The 23520-nt window shown below is 38.1% G+C and overlaps 8 protein-coding genes across 8 annotated transcripts; 2 read left to right on the top strand and 6 right to left on the bottom strand. All coding sequences in view use genetic code 12, as the record gives it.

Moving 5' to 3' along the window:
- Positions 1-5004: 5004 nt before the first annotated feature.
- I9W82_003390 (uncharacterized protein) lies at positions 5005-6252 on the bottom strand (the record flags this gene model as incomplete). The annotated part of the gene is made up of 1 exon (XM_067692350.1): positions 5005-6252. One exon carries the CDS (start codon positions 6250-6252, stop codon positions 5005-5007), a length of 1248 nt encoding a protein of 415 aa, XP_067548738.1.
- A 764-nt stretch (positions 6253-7016) lies between these two features.
- I9W82_003389 (uncharacterized protein) lies at positions 7017-8468 on the top strand (the record flags this gene model as incomplete). The annotated part of the gene is made up of 1 exon (XM_067692348.1): positions 7017-8468. One exon carries the CDS (start codon positions 7017-7019, stop codon positions 8466-8468), a length of 1452 nt encoding a protein of 483 aa, XP_067548737.1.
- Positions 8469-8549: 81 nt separating this feature from the next.
- I9W82_003388 (cupin domain-containing protein) lies at positions 8550-9491 on the bottom strand (the record flags this gene model as incomplete). Its single annotated transcript, XM_067692347.1, has 1 exon — positions 8550-9491. The coding sequence occupies one exon, from the start codon at positions 9489-9491 to the stop codon at positions 8550-8552; it is 942 nt and encodes a 313-aa protein (XP_067548736.1).
- A 376-nt stretch (positions 9492-9867) lies between these two features.
- I9W82_003387 (fumarylacetoacetate hydrolase family protein) lies at positions 9868-10743 on the top strand (the record flags this gene model as incomplete). The annotated part of the gene is made up of 1 exon (XM_067692346.1): positions 9868-10743. One exon carries the CDS (start codon positions 9868-9870, stop codon positions 10741-10743), a length of 876 nt encoding a protein of 291 aa, XP_067548735.1.
- A 54-nt stretch (positions 10744-10797) lies between these two features.
- Positions 10798-11202, bottom strand: I9W82_003386 (GFA family protein; the record flags this gene model as incomplete). The annotated part of the gene is made up of 1 exon (XM_067692345.1): positions 10798-11202. One exon carries the CDS (start codon positions 11200-11202, stop codon positions 10798-10800), a length of 405 nt encoding a protein of 134 aa, XP_067548734.1.
- Positions 11203-12347: 1145 nt separating this feature from the next.
- On the bottom strand, positions 12348-14645 carry I9W82_003385 (leucine-rich repeat domain-containing protein; the record flags this gene model as incomplete). Its single annotated transcript, XM_067692344.1, has 1 exon — positions 12348-14645. One exon carries the CDS (start codon positions 14643-14645, stop codon positions 12348-12350), a length of 2298 nt encoding a protein of 765 aa, XP_067548733.1.
- A 1400-nt stretch (positions 14646-16045) lies between these two features.
- On the bottom strand, positions 16046-17239 carry I9W82_003384 (thiolase family protein; the record flags this gene model as incomplete). The annotated part of the gene is made up of 1 exon (XM_067692343.1): positions 16046-17239. The coding sequence occupies one exon, from the start codon at positions 17237-17239 to the stop codon at positions 16046-16048; it is 1194 nt and encodes a 397-aa protein (XP_067548732.1).
- Positions 17240-18111: 872 nt separating this feature from the next.
- Positions 18112-23171, bottom strand: LMO1 (Lmo1p; the record flags this gene model as incomplete). Its single annotated transcript, XM_067692342.1, has 4 exons — positions 18112-18496; positions 19213-21052; positions 21184-23067; positions 23117-23171. The coding sequence occupies 4 exons, from the start codon at positions 23169-23171 to the stop codon at positions 18112-18114; spliced, it is 4164 nt and encodes a 1387-aa protein (XP_067548731.1).
- Between the last annotated feature and the right edge of the window lie 349 nt (positions 23172-23520).

Raw genomic sequence — 23520 nt, 5'->3', positions numbered from 1 at the left:
GGACATCCTAACCTCAATACTTTGGACATCCTAACCTCAATACTTTGGACATCCTAACCTCAATACTTTGACATCCTAACCTCAATACTTTGAACCTCAATACTTTGGACATCCTAACCTCAATACTTTGGACATCCTAACCTCAATACTTTGGACATCCTAACCTCAATACTTTGGACATCCTAACCTCAATACTTTGGACATCCTAACCTCAATACTTTGGACATCCTAACCTCAATACTTTGGACATCCTAACCTCAATACTTTGGACATCCTAACCTCAATACTTTGGACATCCTAACCTCAATACTTTGGACATCCTAACCTCAATACTTTGGACATCCTAACCTCAATACTTTGGACATCCTAACCTCAATACTTTGGACATCCTAACCTCAATACTTTGGACATCCTAACCTCAATACTTTGGACATCCTAACCTCAATACTTTGGACATCCTAACCTCAATACTTTGGACATCCTAACCTCAATACTTTGGACATCCTAACCTCAATACTTTGGACATCCTAACCTCAATACTTTGGACATCCTAACCTCAATACGTTGAAAGCTAGTCATCTGTGTCTAGTTACTCCTCTGTAGTTCTGTCTTTTCTCTCAGAAATCACTATAATGTGTTATCCCTCCTTAGTACTCAACCCACTGTGTCTCTCCTCTCGAGTGTCTCCTTGTCTCCTCCTCTCGGTGTTAATCTGCTTATTCTCGTGTTTAAATCTCCCAACCTCGGCGTGAAAATGGCCCTCTCTCGGCTGTTATTGTCCGTGTGTCACGTGTGTCTTCTCACGTGTGTTGTATTACTACTGTGTGCTTATATGCAGTACTCGAACATCAGCAGTAAAAGCCCCAACGCATTTCACACAATATCGTCTCTGAGAAAGAAAGAAGTAGCTGGGTAGCTTTGAGTAGTGTGTGTGAAGCTACTGTCAACTTGTCAACTTGTCTCCTCTCCTCTGTCTCCAAATATATCTGTCTCTAAAAATGACTACTATTTCTCCCAATTTTGTTACAAACTGTTCAATACTTGTGTCACTGTATTGAGTGTCAGTCAGTATGTAACTGCATATCAAATGAATACTCTGTTCAATTGTGTAAGCTGTACATTGTCTTGTTCATAGACTGTGTGTCTGTTCTGCTTGTCTAGTATGAAAAGGTCGTGTACTGTTGCCAAAAATGAGTCTCAAATGAAAAGAGTGAAGTAGTATAGACTGTGCAATTAGTAGTAAACGTAGTACTCTAATGTCTCCCCTAGATATAAATATGATATACGATGCTACTAGAGTTGAAAGCTAGTCATCTGTGTCTAGTTACTCCTCTGTAGTTCTGTCTTTTCTCTCAGAAATCACTATAATGTGTTATCCCTCCTTAGTACTCATCCCACTGTGTCTCTCCTTAAGAGTGTCTCCTTGTCTCCTCTTTTCCCTCTTAATCGCCTTATTCTCGTACTTAAATCTCCCTTCCTCGGTGTTAAAATGACCCTCTCTCGGCTGTTATTGTCCGTGTGTCACGTGTTTCTTCTCACGTGTGTTGTATTACTACTGTGTGCTTATATGCAGTACACGAACATCAGCAGTAAAAGCCCCAACGCATTTCACACAATATCGCCTCTGAGAAAGAAAGAAGTGTGTGGGTAGCTTTGAGTAGTGTGTGTGAAGCTACTGTCAACTTGTCAACTTGTCTCCTCTCATCTGTCTCAAAATATATCTGTCTTTATAATGTTTCTGTCAATTTTGTTACTGTACACAGCTTGTATTAATGTGTCAATCTGAAGCAACTGAATCAACTAAATTCAATACTTTCTCCTTTAATCTCCCCTGTGTTCTGTTTCCATATCACCTCCCGTTCCTGTTGTATCACTTGTTCTGCTCACATAATCAAGAATGCACTGCTTATGTAATCATCTTACATTTAAAGCCGCACATTGTCTCAAAAAGGAAATAATTTTTCCCCCCCATATCTTACAAACGAGTTACTCTATATGTCCCTGATTAGTACAGACATGTTTCTTTTGCTCCCCTTGTAATAATGAAAACACTATCATTACTTTAAATGTCTTCTTTCGTTATTTTTCTTTCCAAGTGCTAATTTTCCAAAAAGTTCACCCAAAGTTTGCATAAATATAAGTGAAAAATGTTATCAACTACATAATTTCTTGTGAATAATCGATACAGCTTAATCAACACTACTGGAGTACACTTTACCTGCTACAAAGCATATTTGTCACTGTGTCTGCTTCTGTAAAAATCTGTATACTTCATTACTCTCTGTTTCTCTTACTGATTACGTAAGCGCTACCACATCGGAAATAATTATTTTTCCTCATCGGCTCCAAAATTCAACCGAGATTCAATTTCCATTTTAGGAAACTCGCGCGCACTTTTACGAAAGAGAAAAAATCACCAATTTTCAACAATCAAAACCAACACACCAGTAAACACTAACAACTATACACTACACAAAAAATTTGTAAAGCACAACCTATTTTTATATGACTATACTGGCTTGTCTGAGTTCAGAAAAAAATAATTTCAAAAATAATTTAGTTTTGTAGTTAAATGATGTGTATTAGTCTAGTTTAACTCTGTAAATGATAGTTTATTACTTGTGTCGAATAGATGTAACAGTAGCTAGTCCATTTTTATTCCTCTCTGAATTTCGAAATCAGTTGTCTAGACAAAGTATTGCGAAAAAAGAATTTTCGAGCGCGAAAAAAAAGAAGATTATATCCCATTTGCCAAATTAGACACAGAATATTAACACAACTTTGTTAGACAAGTCTCTATCTATCTATATCATTATAATCTATACACCTGTAGCTATCTATAGACACCATGTGAAGTATATACGAGAAGAACTGGAAGACTTGTTGTGTAGTATGTATTTTCAAGATATCATAGTGTATCAATACAACTTTGTTAAACAAGTTGCCACTTTAGTATATCATTGTTTAGTTCTCAGTAATATCTGCTCACAGACACTACAAGTAGACTCATATGACTAGTATTGATGCACTTACAATCGCATGTAGTTACGTCTCTCAAATTGATTCGGCCAAAAAAGAAGTGTTGACAAAAGAAAAATTCTCGAGCGCGAAAAAAAAAAATAAAGAAAAACAAAATTTCAGATATTAATCAGCAAACTAGACACAACACAACATGACAACTTTGTTAGACAATTTCTCAGTTCTATACATAATTGTAATCTATACACCTGTTGCTACACATAGACACCATATAAAGTAGACACGACAAGAACTGATGATATTGTTTGTTAATTCTTTGCTTAAAGAACACGATTGTGATGGACTGTATAACATCACATTTTATTAAACAAGTCCTTAGTTTAGTACATCATCATAGAGCTATTAACTGTAGCTTCACACAGAGACTACAAAGAGACTCATATCACTACTATTGGTAGACTTATGATCCCATGTAATGACGCAAATAGAATTGCAAATTTTTTTTCTCCACACAAAAAAAGCGCGCCAAAGAAAATGAATCTTTTTTCAACGAAAACAATTTTTTTTCGAAGTATAAACATTTGATCAAAGAGAAGAAGACATGACAGATATCACCTGAACAATAAATGCAACCAACTCAACGACCACAAAAGAGTTCATAACAAGCGACTATGCAACATCACTTGAAGAACTGAGTCCCTGAAAGTTGATGGGAGTTAGGATGGACACAGTATTGCGGATAGGTACACACAATATAGTGATTTTCGAAAAGAAAGAATCAATGACTTGGTATCAACAAAGCACATATGACTAGGTATTTACATTGGAGTCCTCGTTAAGCTTACTGGTATCAATAAATGATGTCTTGATGGAGGCCGTTGCTCATCAAATCAAGATACACCTTAGGCGAAGCAAATTAGGATGATACTGTGAATGCAACTCTTCCCATCACCGCTGAAAGACCCTACTAGTGAAAGTTGCTGTCAAACGGCAGCAGTATTGGGTGAAGAATCTCAGTTTCCCAAGTTGAAACAAGATGGAAATGCCACACACATTAGATACCACTTGGAATGCATAGATCACTACTGTCAATTATCATTAACTATGAACTAAATACAATCTTAGAGCTACTTGATTGAACAAACCAATATTGGCGGGAGATTTCCACAGTTTGTCAACTTGACAATCAATTGATGACGACAAATACCTGAAATGATAAGAGAATACAACGAACGCAACTGCAAATTACCCAATGCCACTGCCCAAGACCACTGCATAAAGTTTGTGGGAATCCAAGGACAGTACTTTGTTGAATGTTGGCACATTCTGTCAATTTTGAGAAAAGTTGGATGACTTAGTTCAGAGCTTGTCAGCATCAACAAGTACAGAATCAGACAGCAATACACTAGGAGACATAATGCCTTTAGTTGGACGCAATTTTTAAGCTGGGGATTTGCCTTTCAAAATAAAGACCAGTGTTACTCCATATAGGCATCAATTGCTAAACTATTTGATTTGATTGGTATATGCAACAGGTCCAGCTTTGATTGAAACATTTAAGTGTCTTAATGTCTCGTTGTAATGGTACAAGTTGGAAGGCTACTTCAAATTAGACTCTTTGAAGAAAGACTCAAAGGAGTCTTGATGAAACCTAAGAAATGAATGCCGCCCTGCTGCTTGTTAAAGGAAATGTGATTATTATGATGGGTGGATAAACACGACCATCTAAGTCTTTGATGATTTGGAGCACTAAAGATGCAACACCAACAACGGGCTTGCAATTGAACAAAATTCAAACTCCCGAGACATCACACAAGGAATAGGAAAATAACCAAGCCATTAAAGTATCTCTACATTCTGCTTATGAAGACAGTCAACATTGGCCATGAAGGCTATGTGATTTCAATCTAGTGTTTTGTTTACATAGTGTTGTTGATATGAATAAACATTGATATTAAACTACATACATGAATGATATCTGTCGTCTAGGAATGACCACATGAATGTAATTGTACATGCAAGAACCTATAACTTAGACTCATACCCATCAGTGAATGCATTCCATCCAAATAGCCATTGTTGGAATTTTCTATCAGACCATTGATCTGGGTTTTCTCCATCTCTAGCTTTCATCAATGCATCTCTTTCCTCCTGCTCATCACCATCTGGTAAGTGCCAGATATCACCATTCTTTCGAGCACCAGCTTGTATCTCTTCAGCCCTTCTCTTTCTCTTCTTTTGGTACTGTTGAAGAGCTCTTGGTATATCATTAGTGGAAGCGCAGTGTTCCAACTCTTCAGCTAAAGTAGCACCATCTTCAATAGCTTGTGCTGCACCTTGAGCCAAGTATGGTAACATAGCATGAGCTGCATCACCAATTAAAACAACCTTGCCACTCTGAGAGACCCATCTTGGTAACTTTGGCAAGTCAGCCAACACCCATTTTAAAACAGTCTTGACTTGGGTCAACAACTGACGTACAACCGGATCAAAGTTCTTGTAATGATTCCTCATCTCTTCAACATCACCTGGCTCATTCCATTTACCAACAGTAGCTCGACCAGGGTGTGACATAACAATGTTGTACATTTCACCATTTCTAATAGGGTAAGCCATAACATGTCTTCTGTAACCAATCCAGCAGTTGGAGTTAATATCAGTCATCAAGTGAGCAATAGCTGGATCAGACATCATCTCTTCTCTTGGAACAGTAGCTCTGAAAGCACAGTTTGAGGATGGAGTTGGGTGGACAACCTCCTCTGCAACAACAGCGGTATCTCTTACTCTAGATCTAATACCATCAGCACCAACAATCAAATCAGCAGAGTATCTCTCACCGTTTTCTAAAATGACAGTAGCAGTTTCCTGATCAACTTCTTTAATCCTGCAACCAGTCTTGTACTCAATTCCTAGCTCAAGTGCAGCTTCATACAACAATCTTTGATAATCAGCACGGTGGATCAACAAGTATGGGTTACCATAAGCTTCAGTCATGTCTGGATCCAATGGAGTGGTCGACAACGCAACACCAGTGTCATACCTTCTCAAGATGATACTCTTTGGTTTGGTGATGTACTTTTCAAATCTATCAAAAACACCATACTCTTTGAGAATTCTGACAGAGTTTGGTGGCATTTGGATGCCAGCACCAACCTCACTAAGCGTGGTAGATCCTTCAAGTATTGTAACTTTATGACCCTTTCTTTTCAAACCAATAGCAGCAGCAAGACCACCTAAACCACCGCCACATACAATAACATTAAATGAAAGCATCTTCTCTGTTGACTGAAATGAAAGAGGATAAACTGAGGCGGATTTGTCACCTTATATACTTTGAAAGTGTGGGGTATAGCTCTGAAAACGTAACATCGGGTGTGCTCATTTTGACGCTAGTGTATGTATGCATTTCTTTTTGATTATCGGAGCACCCACCTTTTACTTAGTTCAACTCATCGGACTAGTAATCTGCTGTGGGGTACTCATTTCAGTAATTTTTTGTGCGTAATAGGAGGGATTGATGGTCCTCGAAAAATATGAAGTTCGGATTTTGCAACCGAAAATCATTCGTTTAAAACTGCAGAATATAAACGTCCCCATTCTCTTCATACAGGATACTTTAGATCAAAAGCAAGAGGCGATAGATGCTCTTCCACTTTTAGATCATGCTTGGTAAAGATCCTCTAACAAAGGTTGGGTGTGAGACACGTAGTTTGTTGGTGCTAAACACAACACAACTAAACTGTTCAATATGAGTTGCTTTTTAACCATCCTCTTTCTTGTTGCATTGTTCAATTTGGAGTGACTAATCGTCGGTACTTATAATCCGCAAAACCTTAAAATTTCTTTTGAATGCAAACGTTTATGAGAATATCGTTTGATAAAAGCTCTATTGAGTTACCGGAAGTATGCCTCAGAAAGCTGTGGCTGAGCTCGTTGTGTAAAGTTGGGGTAAACTTGAGGCAATTAAACAATCTACTATAAATAGCGAAGCTGTTTCCTTTATCCATACACTGTGAATACAACATTAACAAAACACTATGTCTGAATCTATTGATATTGAAAAGGGAGTAGTAGTCATGCACGAAGAGAATGTTGACCAAACCAGCGTTCTTGATCCTGATCACCATGAGTATCTCATCCAAAGACACGGGACTGCTAACTTAGATCCACTTCCATCAGCAGATCCAGCAGATCCCCTTAACTGGCCAGACTGGCAAAAAAATTATGAAATTTTGTTGATTGCATTTGGTACATTCTCCTCAACATTTATGGCTGCTGGTTTAACTCCTGCTTTTGAAACTATGGCTGAAGCGTATGGTGTTGATCTTCCAACCGCAGCTTACTTCACCTCTGCTCAGATTGCAGTTTTCGGTGTGTTGCCTTTGCTTTGGGTCCCTTTAATGAATGCTTATGGGAGGAAACCTTTCTTGATCTTTAGTGCTTTGGCTTGTTGTGTTTTGAATATTGGTGGTGGATTTGCAAAAACATACGGACAGCAAATGGCCACAAGGGTGTTGGTGGCTGTGTTTGTTTCCATTACAACTGCGTCTGGATCATCAGTTGTTGGTGACTTGGCGTTCGCACATGAACGTGGAAAAAAGAATGGATGGTGGTCTATGGCTTTGGTTATTGGTACTCCAGCTGGTCCATTCTTTACAGGGTTTATTCAAAAGCATGCTGGTACTAAATGGATCTTCTTTGTATTTGCTATCATGAACTTTGCCCAATTCGTGTTGTGGATATTTGCAAGAGAGACAGTTTATGCTAATCCATCCAAGGGTTTACTCAAAGTCATGGGATTCAAATCTGCTAAACCATTCTCCTGGAAAATGTTTTTTAGACCATTTAAACAAGCTGCTAACTTCAATATCACTATTGCTGTTATTGCTGCGTCTGTGACTTTCTGCTACGCAAATATTGTCTTGGTTGTCGAAATGCCACAAGTGATGGTCCCCTTATTCCACCTTGACGCTCAGCAAATGTCACTTCAATACATCTCCATCATCATTGGCTCCATAATTGGGGAAATCCTTGCTGGTCCACTTTCAGATTGGTGGATGAAGAGAAGCACCACCAAAAGAGATGGTCAAAGAGTCATTGTTGACAGATTATGGATTTGCTACAACGGCTACATATTAGTCATTGTAGGTCTACTTGTCTGGGGTATCTACTTATTCAAAGCTACACCTGGTCACTGGTCTATAAAGCCCATAATTGGTGCTGGTATTGCTGCTGCTGGTAACAACATCGTCGCAACTGTCATCACCACCTTTGCTATTGACAGTGCTCCACAAAGGGCTGGTGATATTGGCTTATACATCAACCTTGTCAGATCCATCTATGGTTTCTTGGGACCTTTCTATTTCCCACACATGTTCGAAAACCTCAACTTTGCAGGATCTGCTGGGTTAATGTGTGGTCTTGTTCTTTTGTTTGCATGTGTTCCAACTGTGTTGGCTCATATTATAGGCGTTAAACGTGTTAAATAGGTTATAGTGATGATTATGCATATACTAGATGTACCCCAAAGAGACTACACTTTATTAAATTCAATATTTAACCTAATGCCACTATTTTGCAGCTCTGTAGATAGACAAACTCTTAAGCAATGGTGAGTCATTGTAGGAGAAAAGATAAGCAGTCTCTTTACCATCATTGACAAGTTTAAACTTCTTCCAAGAGGGAATACAAAAAGTGTCCTTGCCTTCCCATCTCAAGATCGTCTCCTTTCCATCATCTTCAATAACAACGTAACCAGTACCTTCGTAAACATGGTAAACAAATGAAGCAATTTCTTGACGCCATGGACTGGACTTTGCAGCATTAACTCTTTCAGCTTGAGCGGTGAGAATGGATGACAATGGGCCTCCTTCATGAGTTTTATAGTCGAAGATAGCATAGTCACCTTTAGCAGAGTCGAGATAGTCTTGAGTCACCTTCCATGGGAACTTGATTTTAGATTCAGCAACAGCTTTGGACGGATAGCTTTTCTCCTTGTAATGTTCAGCAAAATTGACAGGAATGGCGTGGAATATTGGCAAGTCAAGCCCATCCAACCAAATCATTGGACCATCACCTTCCTTTCCATGGTCATGCCAGTCCCATCTTGGTGTCAAGATAACATCACCTCTTTCCATGTAGATTTTCTCACCTTCAACTGCTGTGAAACCACCATGACCTTCAATGATGAAACGTAAAGCAAACGCAGTATGTCTATGGGCTATAGCAACCTCACCTGGATTGATCAACTGTAATCCAGCGTATAATGTCTCAGTTGTTTGAGGTGCCTTCAAGCCTGGGTTAATCAACATCAACACTCTTCTTTCAGACTCCTCGTTTGGTACCAACCTACCGGATTCAATCAATAAAGGTCTCAATTTCTTGTAATTCCAAACAGTGGGAATTGACTTTGGCCCTGGAACTGGAGGGACCATAGCAGACATGACAGTCCATAATGGCTCAATTTTTTCTGGTTTCAAGTTATTGTAGAATGTTTCTTTTTCGGCAGACATGTTTTATTTGTTTCTCTGTGGATATTGTTCTGGATCCTTTTGTACACTTGAAGTGGAGAAGCAAGGCATATTTATATTTGTCATGTTCCGGTATGGGCCCATTCATTGGTACTTCGGTTATGTCTGAACTAACGGAGAACAATTTCCATGGCAGTTGTTTCCCCGCTTACGGTTTGACACTTCAGAGAATTTATCACCGAAACATGTGGAGCGTTTTCGACTTCCTTTTTTTTTAAATGCAGGATCGGAAAACACTTCCGACTGTGCATTATGGCCGACATCTCCTCACGGGGATTCCAATTTGGAAAAAGAATTCCTTTTAAGACTGACCTGTTTTCTTTTCAAATCCAGTTTTTTAAAAGTACATAACAAAACAATGACCTGGAAGAGATTAATCAGATTTGTCGCCAACGACGGCAAAATTTACAGAGGTGAGCCAATTGTCACCGACGCTGAATATGATGTTGGTAAACAATTCTTACAAGGAAAGACCATCAAGGCTAAGGTTGTCAAAGGAGACATCTTTAAAGACGCAGTTGTCACTGATGAGGTGTTGGAAGTGAAACAATTGTTAGGCCCATTAACTCAAGATGACGTCCCAATCATCAAATGTGTTGGATTGAATTACATGAAGCATATCCAAGAAGGTGGTAGAACCCCTCCACCATACCCATCAATCTTCTACAAACCTAGGTTCTCTGTCGCTGACTTTGGTGAACCAATTCCAATTCCAAAGATTGCTCAGGAAAACCAATGTGATTATGAAGGAGAATTGTGTGTCGTTATTGGTAAAACAGGCAAGGATATCAAAGAAGCAGAAGCTTTGAGTTATGTTGCTGGTTATGTTTCTGGTAATGACGTCTCTGCTAGAACTTGGCAAAGAGATCCAAAGTACGCTGGTGGTGTTCCTCAATGGTGTTTCTCCAAGTCATTTGACAAATACGCTCCATTGGGCCCACAGTTGGTTTCCCCCGAAGTAATCCCAGACCCAGCTGCTTTAGAGCTAACAACAAGAGTCAATGGTGAAGTTCGTCAACACACTGGCACTGATGATTTGTTATTCAATGTTGCCAAGATCATCTCTTTTATCTCCCAATCGACCACCTTAGAACAAGGTACTGTCATCATGACTGGTACTCCAAGTGGAGTTGCTATGGGTATGAAGGAACCAAAGTATTTGAAGCACAATGACGAAGTTGAAGTTGAAATTTCCCAAATTGGAACTCTCTCCAACAAGATGGACTTTGTTTAGTATATAGAGTAGATTGCAATTGACACACAAGCTTTTCTTTACAATACTTGGCTACTAACAGTATTCAGACTTAACACCTTCAGTGAATCTATCCTTTTCATCTCCAAACAAGGCCGCTTGTGGTGCCAACTTTGCAAAGTTCTCATCCACCAAAGAGCTTCTAAACATACTGACCTCACCATTAAACTTCATGGGCAAGGTACGGATAGTACTACCACAACCTTTGCAGAATTGTTTTCTCTTTGGATGACCACTCTTGGTTTTCTCAACAATGTATTCAGCTATGTTTCCATTTTTGTCTTCAATCTCCACCTTATCCGTGGCATACTGACTAATGAATTGACCCAAATGACCTGACCCTTTACGGCAATCAATACAATAGCAAACAAAGGAGCGGGACGGCTCACCAATAAGCTTGAATGAAACTTCACCACAGAGGCAAGAACCAGTGTATGACATAATGAGTTAATGAAAAAGAGTAACATCAAAGTAGATTATTTTCCCGGAAATTCATTTACTTAAGTATGTAGCTTCTTGCAAGGGTGTGCGGGGACCCTTCCGGATTGAAATTCCGAATGTAACATCGTTCCCTCAATTTTTTGGTTGAATCTTGCACAAAATATTGAACATAGAGTTTGCCTACAGTAAACTGAATAGCAAAAAGTATGATACAGGAGCATGTATCAGATCTCTGGTCCAAGTATTACAAGGAATGCACGTTATAATGTACTAAAAATACGCGTTGAATTTTGTAGCTATCGTAAGTGAATACATCAAGGTGACAAACGGAAGTTCCCTAAAGAAAAGAAAGATGCATAAACAAGGGATTGAAATTGCAACCTAGTTCTCTATGAGTGCAGTGAGCTGACCATGAGGAATGATTGTAGTTGGAGAGTATAGAGTATAGGTCGTTGGGTCAAGTATCCCCATACGCAATCTATAAGAGCACCAAGTGGCCGCAATTATACGGCAGTATTGTTCTATACACTCACAACTCTCCATACGCCAATATCCCATCTAATGAATCACCAAGGTAATCCCAATAAACTACACACTCTCAACATCATCAATATGTACACATCTAACCACTCCAATCTTGAAAGACACTAGGGTCTAATTTAGAAACCTAACTGGATCAATTGAAGATGACTCAAATGGCAATTCGACTTTGATTAGACTTTCCTTATTGTTCACAATATTATTATGGCCACTTCTTTTCCTGCCTTCTGGGTTTAAAGCTTCAATTTCCTTTCATCGTAAACATGTGTCTTGACTTGAAAATATTCTCTTGAGGCCATGTGTGTAACTTGGGTCCAATTCAAAACATAAACATTGGTTTCGGAAGTTGATTCGCGACAACTGAAGAAGTCAGAACAAAATTACATATAGCATATTGAACTGCACTATATGACAGTAAGTTAATTAAAACTATAAAGTATACAGAATATCAAGAGAAATGTCCAACTATAAATATTTAAGACTTAATGAGATCAAGTGAGTGGCTCGAACGATGAATCAGTAATCAGTTAGACAGGATGTAATGAATAAGTATGAATTACAAATGACTGAGTAATGGGGTAGTAATGAGTTAGCAATCTTGCCAATCAGTATTTCCTAGCAATCTTCTTGTAAGCAAAATACCTATTAGGAAGCTCATTGATTGCATAAGACCCGTAGTAAAGAATCACTTTCTTTTTCACCCCCATGAATTGAGTAGATTTCGGTAATTGCGTTAGCAAAGTCGAAATGTCATCAACCAGAAGGTACATATTTCTCGACAACACCAACTCGTATAAGTTATTGTGCAAGGTTTTATCATTGTGACCAATCATCGCCATCGAGAAGCATGTCAATCGATTCTCACTCAAATCAACCAGTAAAAGATTTGTAACAGATTCAGGGAACGTCAATTGTATATCTGTAATCTTATTGCTGCTCACGTTAAAGACCTCAAGTGATGAGGAGATGAAGATCAAATAGACATATATTATTTGATTACTTTCTACCGATATGTTCCTCAAGTTTCTGAAATAACAGAGCTGCACCGGTACTTCAACAAGCTTGTTACATGATAAATCAATTTCTTGAAGAGCCTCTGGCAATTTCATATTAAAATGAGTCAATCCACAATTCAGTATCTCTAGTGACTTCAAATTAGACCCGAAAGTCACACCTTGTTGTTTTTTGAATTCACACAGATCCAATTTTAGTATACACAAGTTGTCACCAAAATGGAAAGGTTCATCTTGAACACAATTGCTCATAGAAAGGTACCGCAATGTATCCGGTAGTTTACAGTCTGATAATGACAACTCTGATTTATAATTTCCAAGTTTAAGGAGATCAATCTGAAGTGGTTCACCAAATTTGTTAGAAGTAATGTCAATACTTTTGATCCGAGTATACGACAAATCCAACTCTTTTAGTGAACGTGGGAATGGCGGATTAATAACTTCTTCAATTTCTTCCGTGGTCACCTCTAACCTTTTGAGCTTTTGGGGAAATTGTATTTCGTTTATCGATCTTATACCATTGTTGTCTATGCTCATCTCCTCAATGGAATCGGGGAAAGTGAAGGAATAAATATAGTCTCCAATGTCGCAGGCTTTCAATTTAAGAGATTTCATGTTTGTAAATTTTGAAAAGTCCAAATCCGAGTCGCTCCAATCAATTTCCGTTATATAAGATAGCTCTAATCTCACCAAGCTAGTTGGAAAATATTGAATAATCTGTTCACTGCTGAGAACCTCCATTTCATGAAGACACATCTCTTGCAAAGTGGAGGGTAATTCGGATGGGTGCCAATTTTGAATCCGCATAAAATGTTGATTGAGACGTTTAGTAGGCAATAGATGTAGTTTGGAACGAAAGGAAGAGGATATTTTCAAAGAATCTAGCTTGAACTCTTTCTTTTTTGCCTCTCTATGTAGAATCTCCAAGAGTTCTTCATCTCCACTTGTGTCTTCTTCATCTCCACTTGTGTCTTCTTCATCTCCACTTGTGTCTTCTTCATATCCACTTGTATAGTCATCTCCGGCATCTGCAACAAAGCTGTCAATTTCAATACTGGTCGTATTACTACACGTCATCAACTGGAGAATGTCTTTGACATATGCAGGGAGCTCTGATTCCTTGTATGAAACTCCAACCAGCTCCAATGATGGGAATTTTGCCGACTTGTCGGCAACACCTTTGATATCATCACACCAGTATAGATGTAGCCGTTTCAATGTTGGTGGTAAATTCAGAATGTCGATTGGATTGTGCTCACCCAGTGCCGTATATTCAAGTTCCTTTAAGTTGTGGCACTGGGAAAAGGATCCTTTTATCCCACATCCGCGGAGCTTTAGTACCTCAATGTCCTTTAGGGATTGTAAATCAATCACACCCTGTGAGAGATGCAAAGAAATAGAGAAAGCAATAAGTCGCTCTTTGATGGGTGCAAGTAGCAACGGAACTTTATCCAAGTCAAGGATGTAATCTGATAAAAATAAGTCTACACTCAATCGTATCTTCACAACCTTGCTAGCCTTTAAACATTTGAGCAACTTTTCCATCTCAATCCAATCAAGAATTGTTTTCATCAAATAGGACAACTCGAGTTCAACTTTGACTTCATTTTCCACACAATAATCATCGAATACTTGAAGCTCCTCGACACTGGTAAAATCCACTCTACGTCTCATGAAAATTATCGCAAATTTCCTATGGGTGAATGGAGTGGTTGCATTGTCGTACTTGTAGACTGACTTTCTTGTGATCACGTTATTTATAGCTTGCTGGATGTTGCCATTATTTTGAAGGAATGCGCTATCTAGGAGCTTGGTAAGGTTTGGAATACCTGCAATCAAAAACACCTCACATAAGATGTCATTTGGGTATTGATCTAATGATATTGACATTGAAAGAATTGAGAAAAAAGTTTGAGGAAGCAAAGAACTTTGCGAGGAATTTTGCGCTCTTTCTTGATGAGATTCTGAGGTACTTTAAATAATCGCGTGATATTTTCAAAGAAAACATACAGAACCCCCACAAGATATAAAGGAGAGGAAAAGAGATGATTGAGAAAAAGGGTGTGGGAAAGTAAGGGAAGAATACTTGCAAAACAGGCTCAACAACAAGAAGTGCTATAATTATATATAATCATCATTACAAAATCAAAGTATATAACAACAACCAAACTAATCGATTTAAATTTAATTTATTGTTATTAAATTATTAATTGCACTCATCCTTAACCTATATCTCACCAGGTATCCTTAACCTATATCTTCCTCATTGTTCAATCCTAAATAGTAGGTTATTCACTGACGAGTTTCTTTCTTTTCTTATTAACGTGTATGATTCACGTTAGAATATATCGTTTTTGTCGTACAACTTTAATTTATTGTGGCCTGCATCTATTTACGAGTATACAGTCTTTTTATGATTTATTCATATCAATCCGACCTAAATTTTTGGTACTAGCGCGCGCACTAAACTACACAGAAGTTCATTGTAGCCAGACTGTTCCGCGCTGGTTTGAAAATTTTAGGTCGGATTGGTATGAATAATTAACGCTCATTAGTATGATTAAGAAATAAAAACACTGTATACTGCGCAGATGGGAGAACAAACCCCTCTTACTCAATACGACTCTATTTACAGTGGTAACTATGAGTAATGTGGATTCTCTGTCAATAGCAAAACGTTGAAACTAAACTTGTGACATCTTTGATTTTGGTCTTCGTAAGAAGAGAACTTTTTAAAACTGCTCTGCATCCAAGGACTTACATTGATATAAACCCAGTTGATCATCAATAGATCTATCTAATTGTATATATTTATAGACACACCAATTTCGGTAAATTCTAAACCTCAATACGTGTGTTGTATTTGATCCAAGTAGACTTTCGCCGCTCACAATATCTTTCTTAGAACAATCATTACCACTGCAAGAGTGCTTAATGTGTCAATACTCGACTTTTCTCATCTGGATGTTCTCAAATTTGGATCATACTTTGGTATAGTCGTCATTTTGAGAAATGAGTTGTCAATTAGTATTTGTAAATTCGATAAAAATGGAATGCCTTTCGGTCTCAGTTTCGAAAAAACAACGTGGGGTAGCGCAAAGATTTGCATAGGCTTTATTTCTCTGATTGGCAACTAAAAAGATTCTACAAGAGCGCCCCCTTGAAAGCTTAGAGCTTGCCCATCTGTGTTTCTTCTTAATAAATTGTATACGGATTGCTTTGTAAAACAAGTTTTTCTACAAATTAGTGTATTGTTTTTCCAATTATAGAACTAAATACATAATCTAAATCTACTCTCTAACAATGACTGAAGCTGCACCCATACCAGTACCAATACACATAGAAGTGACACCAATTTGTCCTGGTTTCAACAATGGCATGATAGTAGCATATTGTCTAGCACCAGTAACTCCCAAAGGATGTCCTAAAGCAATAGCACCACCATTCAAGTTCACCTTTGACTCATCAATACCAACAGCTCTAATGGAGTACAAACATTGAGCAGCAAAAGCTTCATTGATTTCAAACACATCAATGTCATCAACCTTGAGACCAGTTCTTTCCAATACAGCTGGAATAGCAACAGCTGGACCGACACCCATAATTTCAGGAGGAACACCAGAAACAGTGCATGCAACGTACTTGGCAACAATTGGGTATCCATGCTTTTCTGCCAAAGAACGTCTCATCAACAAAACACCGGCAGCCCCATCTGAAATTTGTGATGCATTACCAGCTGTAGTTGTACCACCAAAAGCAGCTTTTATTTTCCCTAAACTTTCAGCAGTAACATCTTTTCTAGGACCTTCATCAGTGTCAACAATAACTTCCTTTTCAGATTCACCATCACGGATGTAAGCTTTGATGGGCAAGATTTCCAGCTTGAACTTACCAGTTATAATAGCCCTCTCTGCTTTGTTGTAAGATCTTGCAGCAAATGCATCCTGGTCTTCTCTCGATACATTGAACTGCTTGGCAACATTTTCATTAGTGATACCCATAGGAATCAAACAAGAAGCAACTTGTTTATCGTCAATCAAGTGAGGATCAGTTTCAGGGATCATCTTTTTGTAGTTTTTCGTCATTGATTCAACACCACCAGCAACACCACAATCAATTTGACCAACGGCAATCTTGTTGGCAATATCTGAGATTGCCATTAAACCGGATGAACAGAATCTATGAACAGCAATGAATCCACTTGTGTATGGGATACCGGCGGCCAAACAAGCACTACGGTGTTCCAAAGCACCAAGACTCAAGTTCAAAACATTACCCATAGCAACATCTTGGATCAAATTTGGATCAACTTTGGTTTTAGCAAGAAACTCCTTTAAAAATTCAGCCAAAATGTAGTCAGTACCGACAGATCTGAATGAACCCTTGAAACCCTTTGTGATTGCAGTTCTGTATGCAGCGACAATAACAACGTCGTCTGGGTGTTTTGCCAAAATCTCCTTCTTAGTGTAGTTGAGTGAAGTCATGATGTAGATGGGTAAGAGAAAACTTTTTCCAAATCTTGGGAAAGTTGGTCATTAAATAGGATCTGCAGTTGTCTGCAACATGAACGTTTCTACCCCACCATCGGCTCTACACCGGAAGTCGGATACTAAAAGTTACACAAAAAAATCACCCCACTGAGAGGTCAACCACCATAGAGAAGCCCAACTGGATGGATGAGTTCCAACAATGAGAGGTCTCCGTTTGCGACACTCCCAGGGTCCGTTTAGTAAAGTTATCGCTATCAACTCAAACTTTCCAATAGACCAAAAAAAAACAGATAGAACTACTGCTCTTCTTGAGTAAGCTAAATAATAATCCCCAGATTGTGACTCAGTTGGGAGGGTCAAATTTGTCCTCCACCATCCGACTCACCAGTAACAGTTTTTTTGTGGACTCTACCGGCTTTGTATGCAAAGTTATTTTTGTTGGTTTCGGCTGAAAGGGGTTGACTCGGTACATCCAACCGATTTATACTAAGCCATTTACCCCACTCACATCTACACATATTATAATGAACCCCTCCCTTGCCATAACAGCCCATATAGATTATCTCCACTTTATTTTAACCTCATCTATCACGACACAATCAAATACGGTATGCTGTATAGCCTGTATGAGAATCCCCTCCACTCTTCCCCCCTTAACCCTCTTTTAGGTGACGCTTTATTTGAAAAATGCAAGTGTTACGGAAAGTAGAGCCGACAAAAGAAATTGAAACAAAACATATTCATTGTTCTCCACTTTTAATATATATTATACAACAGAGGCTTAGAAAGAGGGGCCAGACAGAGCTTATAATGAGGGCTTCAATGTAACAAGGTCAATCTAAAACGATTTGAATCTCCTATTTTGTCTAATCAAAGCACACAATTAAAATCTTTTTCCAAAAAGGTGCCTTCTTGTACCTCTCCTGCTCCTCCAAATTCTGCAACTCCAAAACCTCTGGGTCATAAATCACTCTATGCAAGTTGACATCAATTTCTTCGACAGGGATCCATAATCTCCAATTGCGAGTATACAACTTATGTGCCACATACAACAACAACATGACTGGAGCACCAAGATAGTTTTGAAAGAAGTTATTAGCATCAGGATCACCTTTGGGGAACAATGATGTCCAAAATTGAGCAACCAAGATCAAACTATTGAAGATTATCGACAACCATGATCCAATCACTCCGTTGGGGGAAACATATGCCAATGTATCCACTGAAATCCCATTATACTTCAAAGCAGCTCTAAAACGTAAATGAGAAACACAGATAAATAACCAGCATAGAACAAAATGAAATGGATAAAAGCCAATTGAAAACAATCTTTTGCTCATCGAAAGCGGCTATATATGAAAAAAACGAAGCAAGAACAGTAAGAAGATATGCATGTAATGGTCTTCCTTCCTTATCAATGTACTCTGTTTTTATTCAGTGCTTGAAAATTATTCATACCAATTCGCCCTAAATTTTTCGTACTAACGCGCGCACTAAACTTCACAGAAAATCATTGTAGCCAGACTGTGTCGCGCTGGTTTGAAAATTTTAAGTCGAGTGAGACAAGTTCCAATTCTACACTTCTTACCATATGATATCGCTTGCTCATCTACCCTACAACTTAATCAAACTAATCTGTGACAATCTGAACCAGTATCAAACCATTACCCTTGGTTCACTGCATTCAAAGCCCTATTGAGGTAGAGGCAAGGTTGTTGAAGCGTTATTCCGAGAGTAACATCGTATTACAAAAGGAAACACCTGTATTGCTTTTTGCAAAGAAGCTTCAACATATGACTTTTAAAACCGAACAAGATAGGAGCTACATAACTGCTCTATACTTCTATTTAGAGGTCTTGTGACTGGGTTGCATTTTATTGTGCTATTCAACTCTAAGCAATCTTGGATGACAACCGATTGATTCATCTGAAACCTCTGTTACCTTATTACCATACACAGCAAGATACATGAGCTTGGTTGGGCCCGGAAAAGTCAATTTTATCTCCTTAATTTGATTGCGAGAAAGATCCAAAGCTTCAATTGAGCAAGTCTGAAAATCAATATGACCATTGTGAATTCTGTTCTTTGCAACATTTAACAAGCGCAACCTCTTCAAGCCGGAAAGCTGAGCGGGAAACTCAGTCAAGTTGTTCTGAGACAAGTCAACCTCTTCCAAGCAGCCTGGCACATCAACATCGAACTTTGATAAGTTGCAGCTGGATAAGACCAAATATTTTAAACAAAATCCAAGCTTCAACGTCATACTTCCAAGAATGCATCTTGTAAAGCACAAATATTTCTCAGCTCCGCCACAGTAAGACTCGGGTATCTTTTTACAATCCTCAACGCTCAATGCATCAACATGTGGCAACTTCAAACCTTCAAATTCTGTTGCAATCAACGTCAACTTCTCAAGTCTTTTCACACTGGTGAGGTCAACCATCGATATTTTATTGTTGAATAGTACTACTTCGTTCAAAGTTGACGGGAAGTGTGACTTGTCGAAATCAGCGAGTTCCCCACCAGGACCCTCAACATGTGATAAATTCACACGAATTAGATTCTTTGGAAAATTCAATTGGCTAGATGCAGAGCAAACCCAATCGAAACAAAGATCTTCAATCGATTCAGGAAATATTGAAGACTTTATCGATTGCCATGCAAATGCTTTCATTTCGAGCCTTCGCAACACATGAAATCTTGAAAAATCCAAAACTCCATCCCATTTTATAAAATGAGTTTCCCGTAACGTTAAGCTTTCCAATTCTGCGGGAAACAAGTCTAGTAAATTACTTGCCCGAAGATCGTTAATTCGAATCCTCGCAACTGTAAGCTTTTTCAAGGTTGATGGCAAGTTTATAAACACCGAAATATTGGACACGTCCCAAAGATCTAATGAATAACAAGGGTACACAAACCGGGGAGCACGGTAGCAATAAACAGCAAGTGGTCTTAAAATTAACTTCTTTTCTTTCACCGCATTGGCTAACATATCAATATCATACTGGTCTAATTTGCCAATGCAATCAATAGTTGTTTCAGGGTTTACATGGTTAAGCACTTCATGCATATCACCATGGGGAAAATCCCCTCGTAATGTGATGCTATGTAACACCCTTGGAACTTTCGCCGTGCGCACCCAATCTTCATACGTAAACCATTGCCCATAAACTAGCTCTAGACGATCCACAGAGGGTAGTTTTTCAACTTTACCCCCAGATGTATTGAGCACAAGCTCTTTCAATTTGGGGCATTTGAACGAGCCATTCACGCTGCACATGTGACTATTAAATACTTCAAGATTCTTGAATGTGACATCTCCATCCAAGACGTGGGGCCTCTTCAATTCCATTGACAATTCCACCACTCGATCACTAATGTGATCAAACAGCTTCATTAACATGCTCATGTCAATTGTGAGATTGTGGCGAAAGTCCAATTCAAACACTAGTGATACAGTATCACTCAGCTGTAGAGACTCTATCAACTCAACTAAGTTGAAAAGGTCAACCATATGACAAAGTCCGTAGGAGATTTTTGATGTAGTATGGATCTGTTGCTCGACGCAGTAAGCATCAACCAATTCATACTGCTCTCGATTCAATGCGTTTGGGATTCGTATTCTCAAGTCTGGGTGGCCGTTGTCGTCTCCGTAGTTCCTGGAAGTTTCATGGAAGTAGCCAAATCCTTTTTCAAGTGTACGGTGAATGGCAATCTTTATACTTGGATTGAGCAGCAAAAAGGGTCCATCAAGTAATTGAGTGATCTCATTGACCTCAACGAAGGAGAAAATGTTTTGCAAAACGTCTAGTGGGTACAAGTGAAGGAAGAGTCTCATTGTGGTGGGCATGCATGGTCATTTGAAGGAATCAGATCATGCTGCATGAAAATATAAGAGCCGCAGAAATGAACATTTTATTAACTATACACTTATGCACCTACACTTTCCGCCAATGCACTCAATTCATCGTAGTCGTAAAACTGCTCATCGTCGTCATCGCTTTCAACTTCATTTCCTTCCAAAGACAACGACTGGGTGTTTCTCCTTATCTCAATTAATGAGGCAATTTGTTTTTGAGTTTCCTCTGATAATGATTTTATACCCCTCAACATTTTGATCCCATCCAACCAAACAAATCGATTCACTTCGGAATCAGTGTAAAAGGAAAGAAGTTTTGTTTTGTTTGCACCAAGGATGGTAATTTTTTCATAGGAGATTGTACCCTTGATGGAAATCAACATGGAGTTGGTTTGTTTTTCTCTTTCTCCAATGGACTCTCCAATTTTGATCGATTTCAAGTCTTGCACGTCGCTCAATTTGATGCCTCCAGTTTGTTCCAATTCTTCAATACTTGGATTGGTGCTAGGCTTTTCAGCGTACTCTTTGAAATATATCCATTTTCTATTGGGTGATAAGACAATGTAGTAGTACTTGGAAGAAGAAGCATTCTTTCTTGAGCTGAAAAGCGCCTCTCCATAAGATTCAGTAAACACCCATGATCCTTTTAACAACTGGACAACTCTTTGCTCTGACACCAATTGTACCACTTCTTTAGAAAGTCGCTGGTTAAATTCGGAAAGTTGTGGGTTCCATTGATCGGAGAAATCTTTGATAATTTTCAAAGCTTGGTTATGTCTCATATCGTCTCCTGATCTTGTTGATGTGATATCAAGACATTCTTCGATTGATTTAGAAGTTCCCAATTGTTCTTCAAACATGTCGATATTTGATTCTAATAACCGAAGGATTTTGTCAATATCAAGCTGATTGTTTTGTGATTTAGTTTCTTGCCAAAGGATAAGACAATTGTTCATTGTATAGTAAATCATAAGTTCCCAATTCAAGATTGATTTGGAAATGTTTGGATATTTGTGTCTTTGTTCAAAAATATCAATCCACATATTCGAAGTCTTTGCAATAAACAAAGATAATGGGAACGTTCTTGAATGTTCACTCATCATCAACTCTTCATGAAATCTCTTTTTAAATGTAAAGTTTGGGTCTTTTAAAAAGATTTTCAAATCCATGGCAAGTAAGATGGAAAAGTTTTCAACAATAAATTGACGAGGGTTTTCAGTGAAACCAGCTTTAACATACTCTGAAGTAGTTGCTGGTGATCCATATTCATTTAATGACACTTCCAAAAAGATAAACAAGTTGTTCAACATGATTTGATGGGCTGGAATTGACAAATCAAAGTGGATGGCATTAAGGTATACATTTAGTTCGTAGTAAGCAATTTTCAACCTTTCAATAGCTTCCAAGGTGAGATTATCTTCAGTTACTTCAACCAAACTATCAACAGTGCTGAAAAACATGACATGTTTCAATCTACCAGATAAAGTGATAACACCAGCATAGTTGAATCTCAATGCTTTATTGACAAGATCAGTAACCAATTTTATTGAACTTAAAACAATCTTGCTATCTTGAAGTAACAATTTAGTTGTCATGATATCAATGACATCCAAGTATTCAATCAATGTTTCATACAATGACAAGTATCTGACAATAGAATCATCCTTGTTTCTAAAAATTGCACCGGAAATATCAGTGGCAGAGATTTTCAAAATAGCCTTGTAAGTTTCTGACGACATATTGATGCTGACTATGGAAAACAAGTTGCTGAATAGTTGATGATCTAATAAAAGGACAAAATCATCTGATACTGCATCACTGGCCACAATGCAGTCTAAAAGTTTTGCCAACACCACTATTGAGTTGACTTTTTCTTGTTTATCTCTACCCAAGATGTTTTCTCTGAGAATAGTAGCATAGTTTAAAGCAGTTGGTTCGTCTAGCTTCAGTTTGTTAATGTTGTCTAAAAACAGTTAGTAAAAAATATAAGCTTTTGGTGACTGAGTACATACTTTTGCTTAATATTTCATTCAACTTGTGGTTGATGGTTCTTGAAGAGTCTGACATTTGTAATTAAAGATTGAGTTAAGGGTATTAGAAACAGTTTTGGTTTTGGATATTTCGTTGGATATTTTTTGAAATTTCGCTTAAAATTAAATTTTTTCTTATTGTGTTATTATTGTGTTGTATTATTCTTCTTCTTCTAATCAAATGAGGGTTGTTTTATTATCTTGTTTGTTATAAAAGGGTTCAACTGAAATAGCGCCATTATCAGTCTACAAAGCTTATCAAAAAGACTATAGTCACATTGAAAATGAGAAAGATATACCCTACTTCAATCAATATACAACTTTTCAAATCCTTCGTAACCACCAATACGTACTGAAATTCCACCCATGTACCAATTCTTAAAAAA

Source organism: Candida metapsilosis (genome assembly GCF_017655625.1).
Source record: "Candida metapsilosis strain BP57 chromosome Unknown scaffold3, whole genome shotgun sequence".
NCBI lineage: Eukaryota > Fungi > Ascomycota > Pichiomycetes > Serinales > Debaryomycetaceae > Lodderomyces > Lodderomyces metapsilosis.
The sequence above is the reverse complement of the archived record's forward strand: the minus strand, read 5'-3'. Positions and strand labels throughout refer to the sequence as shown.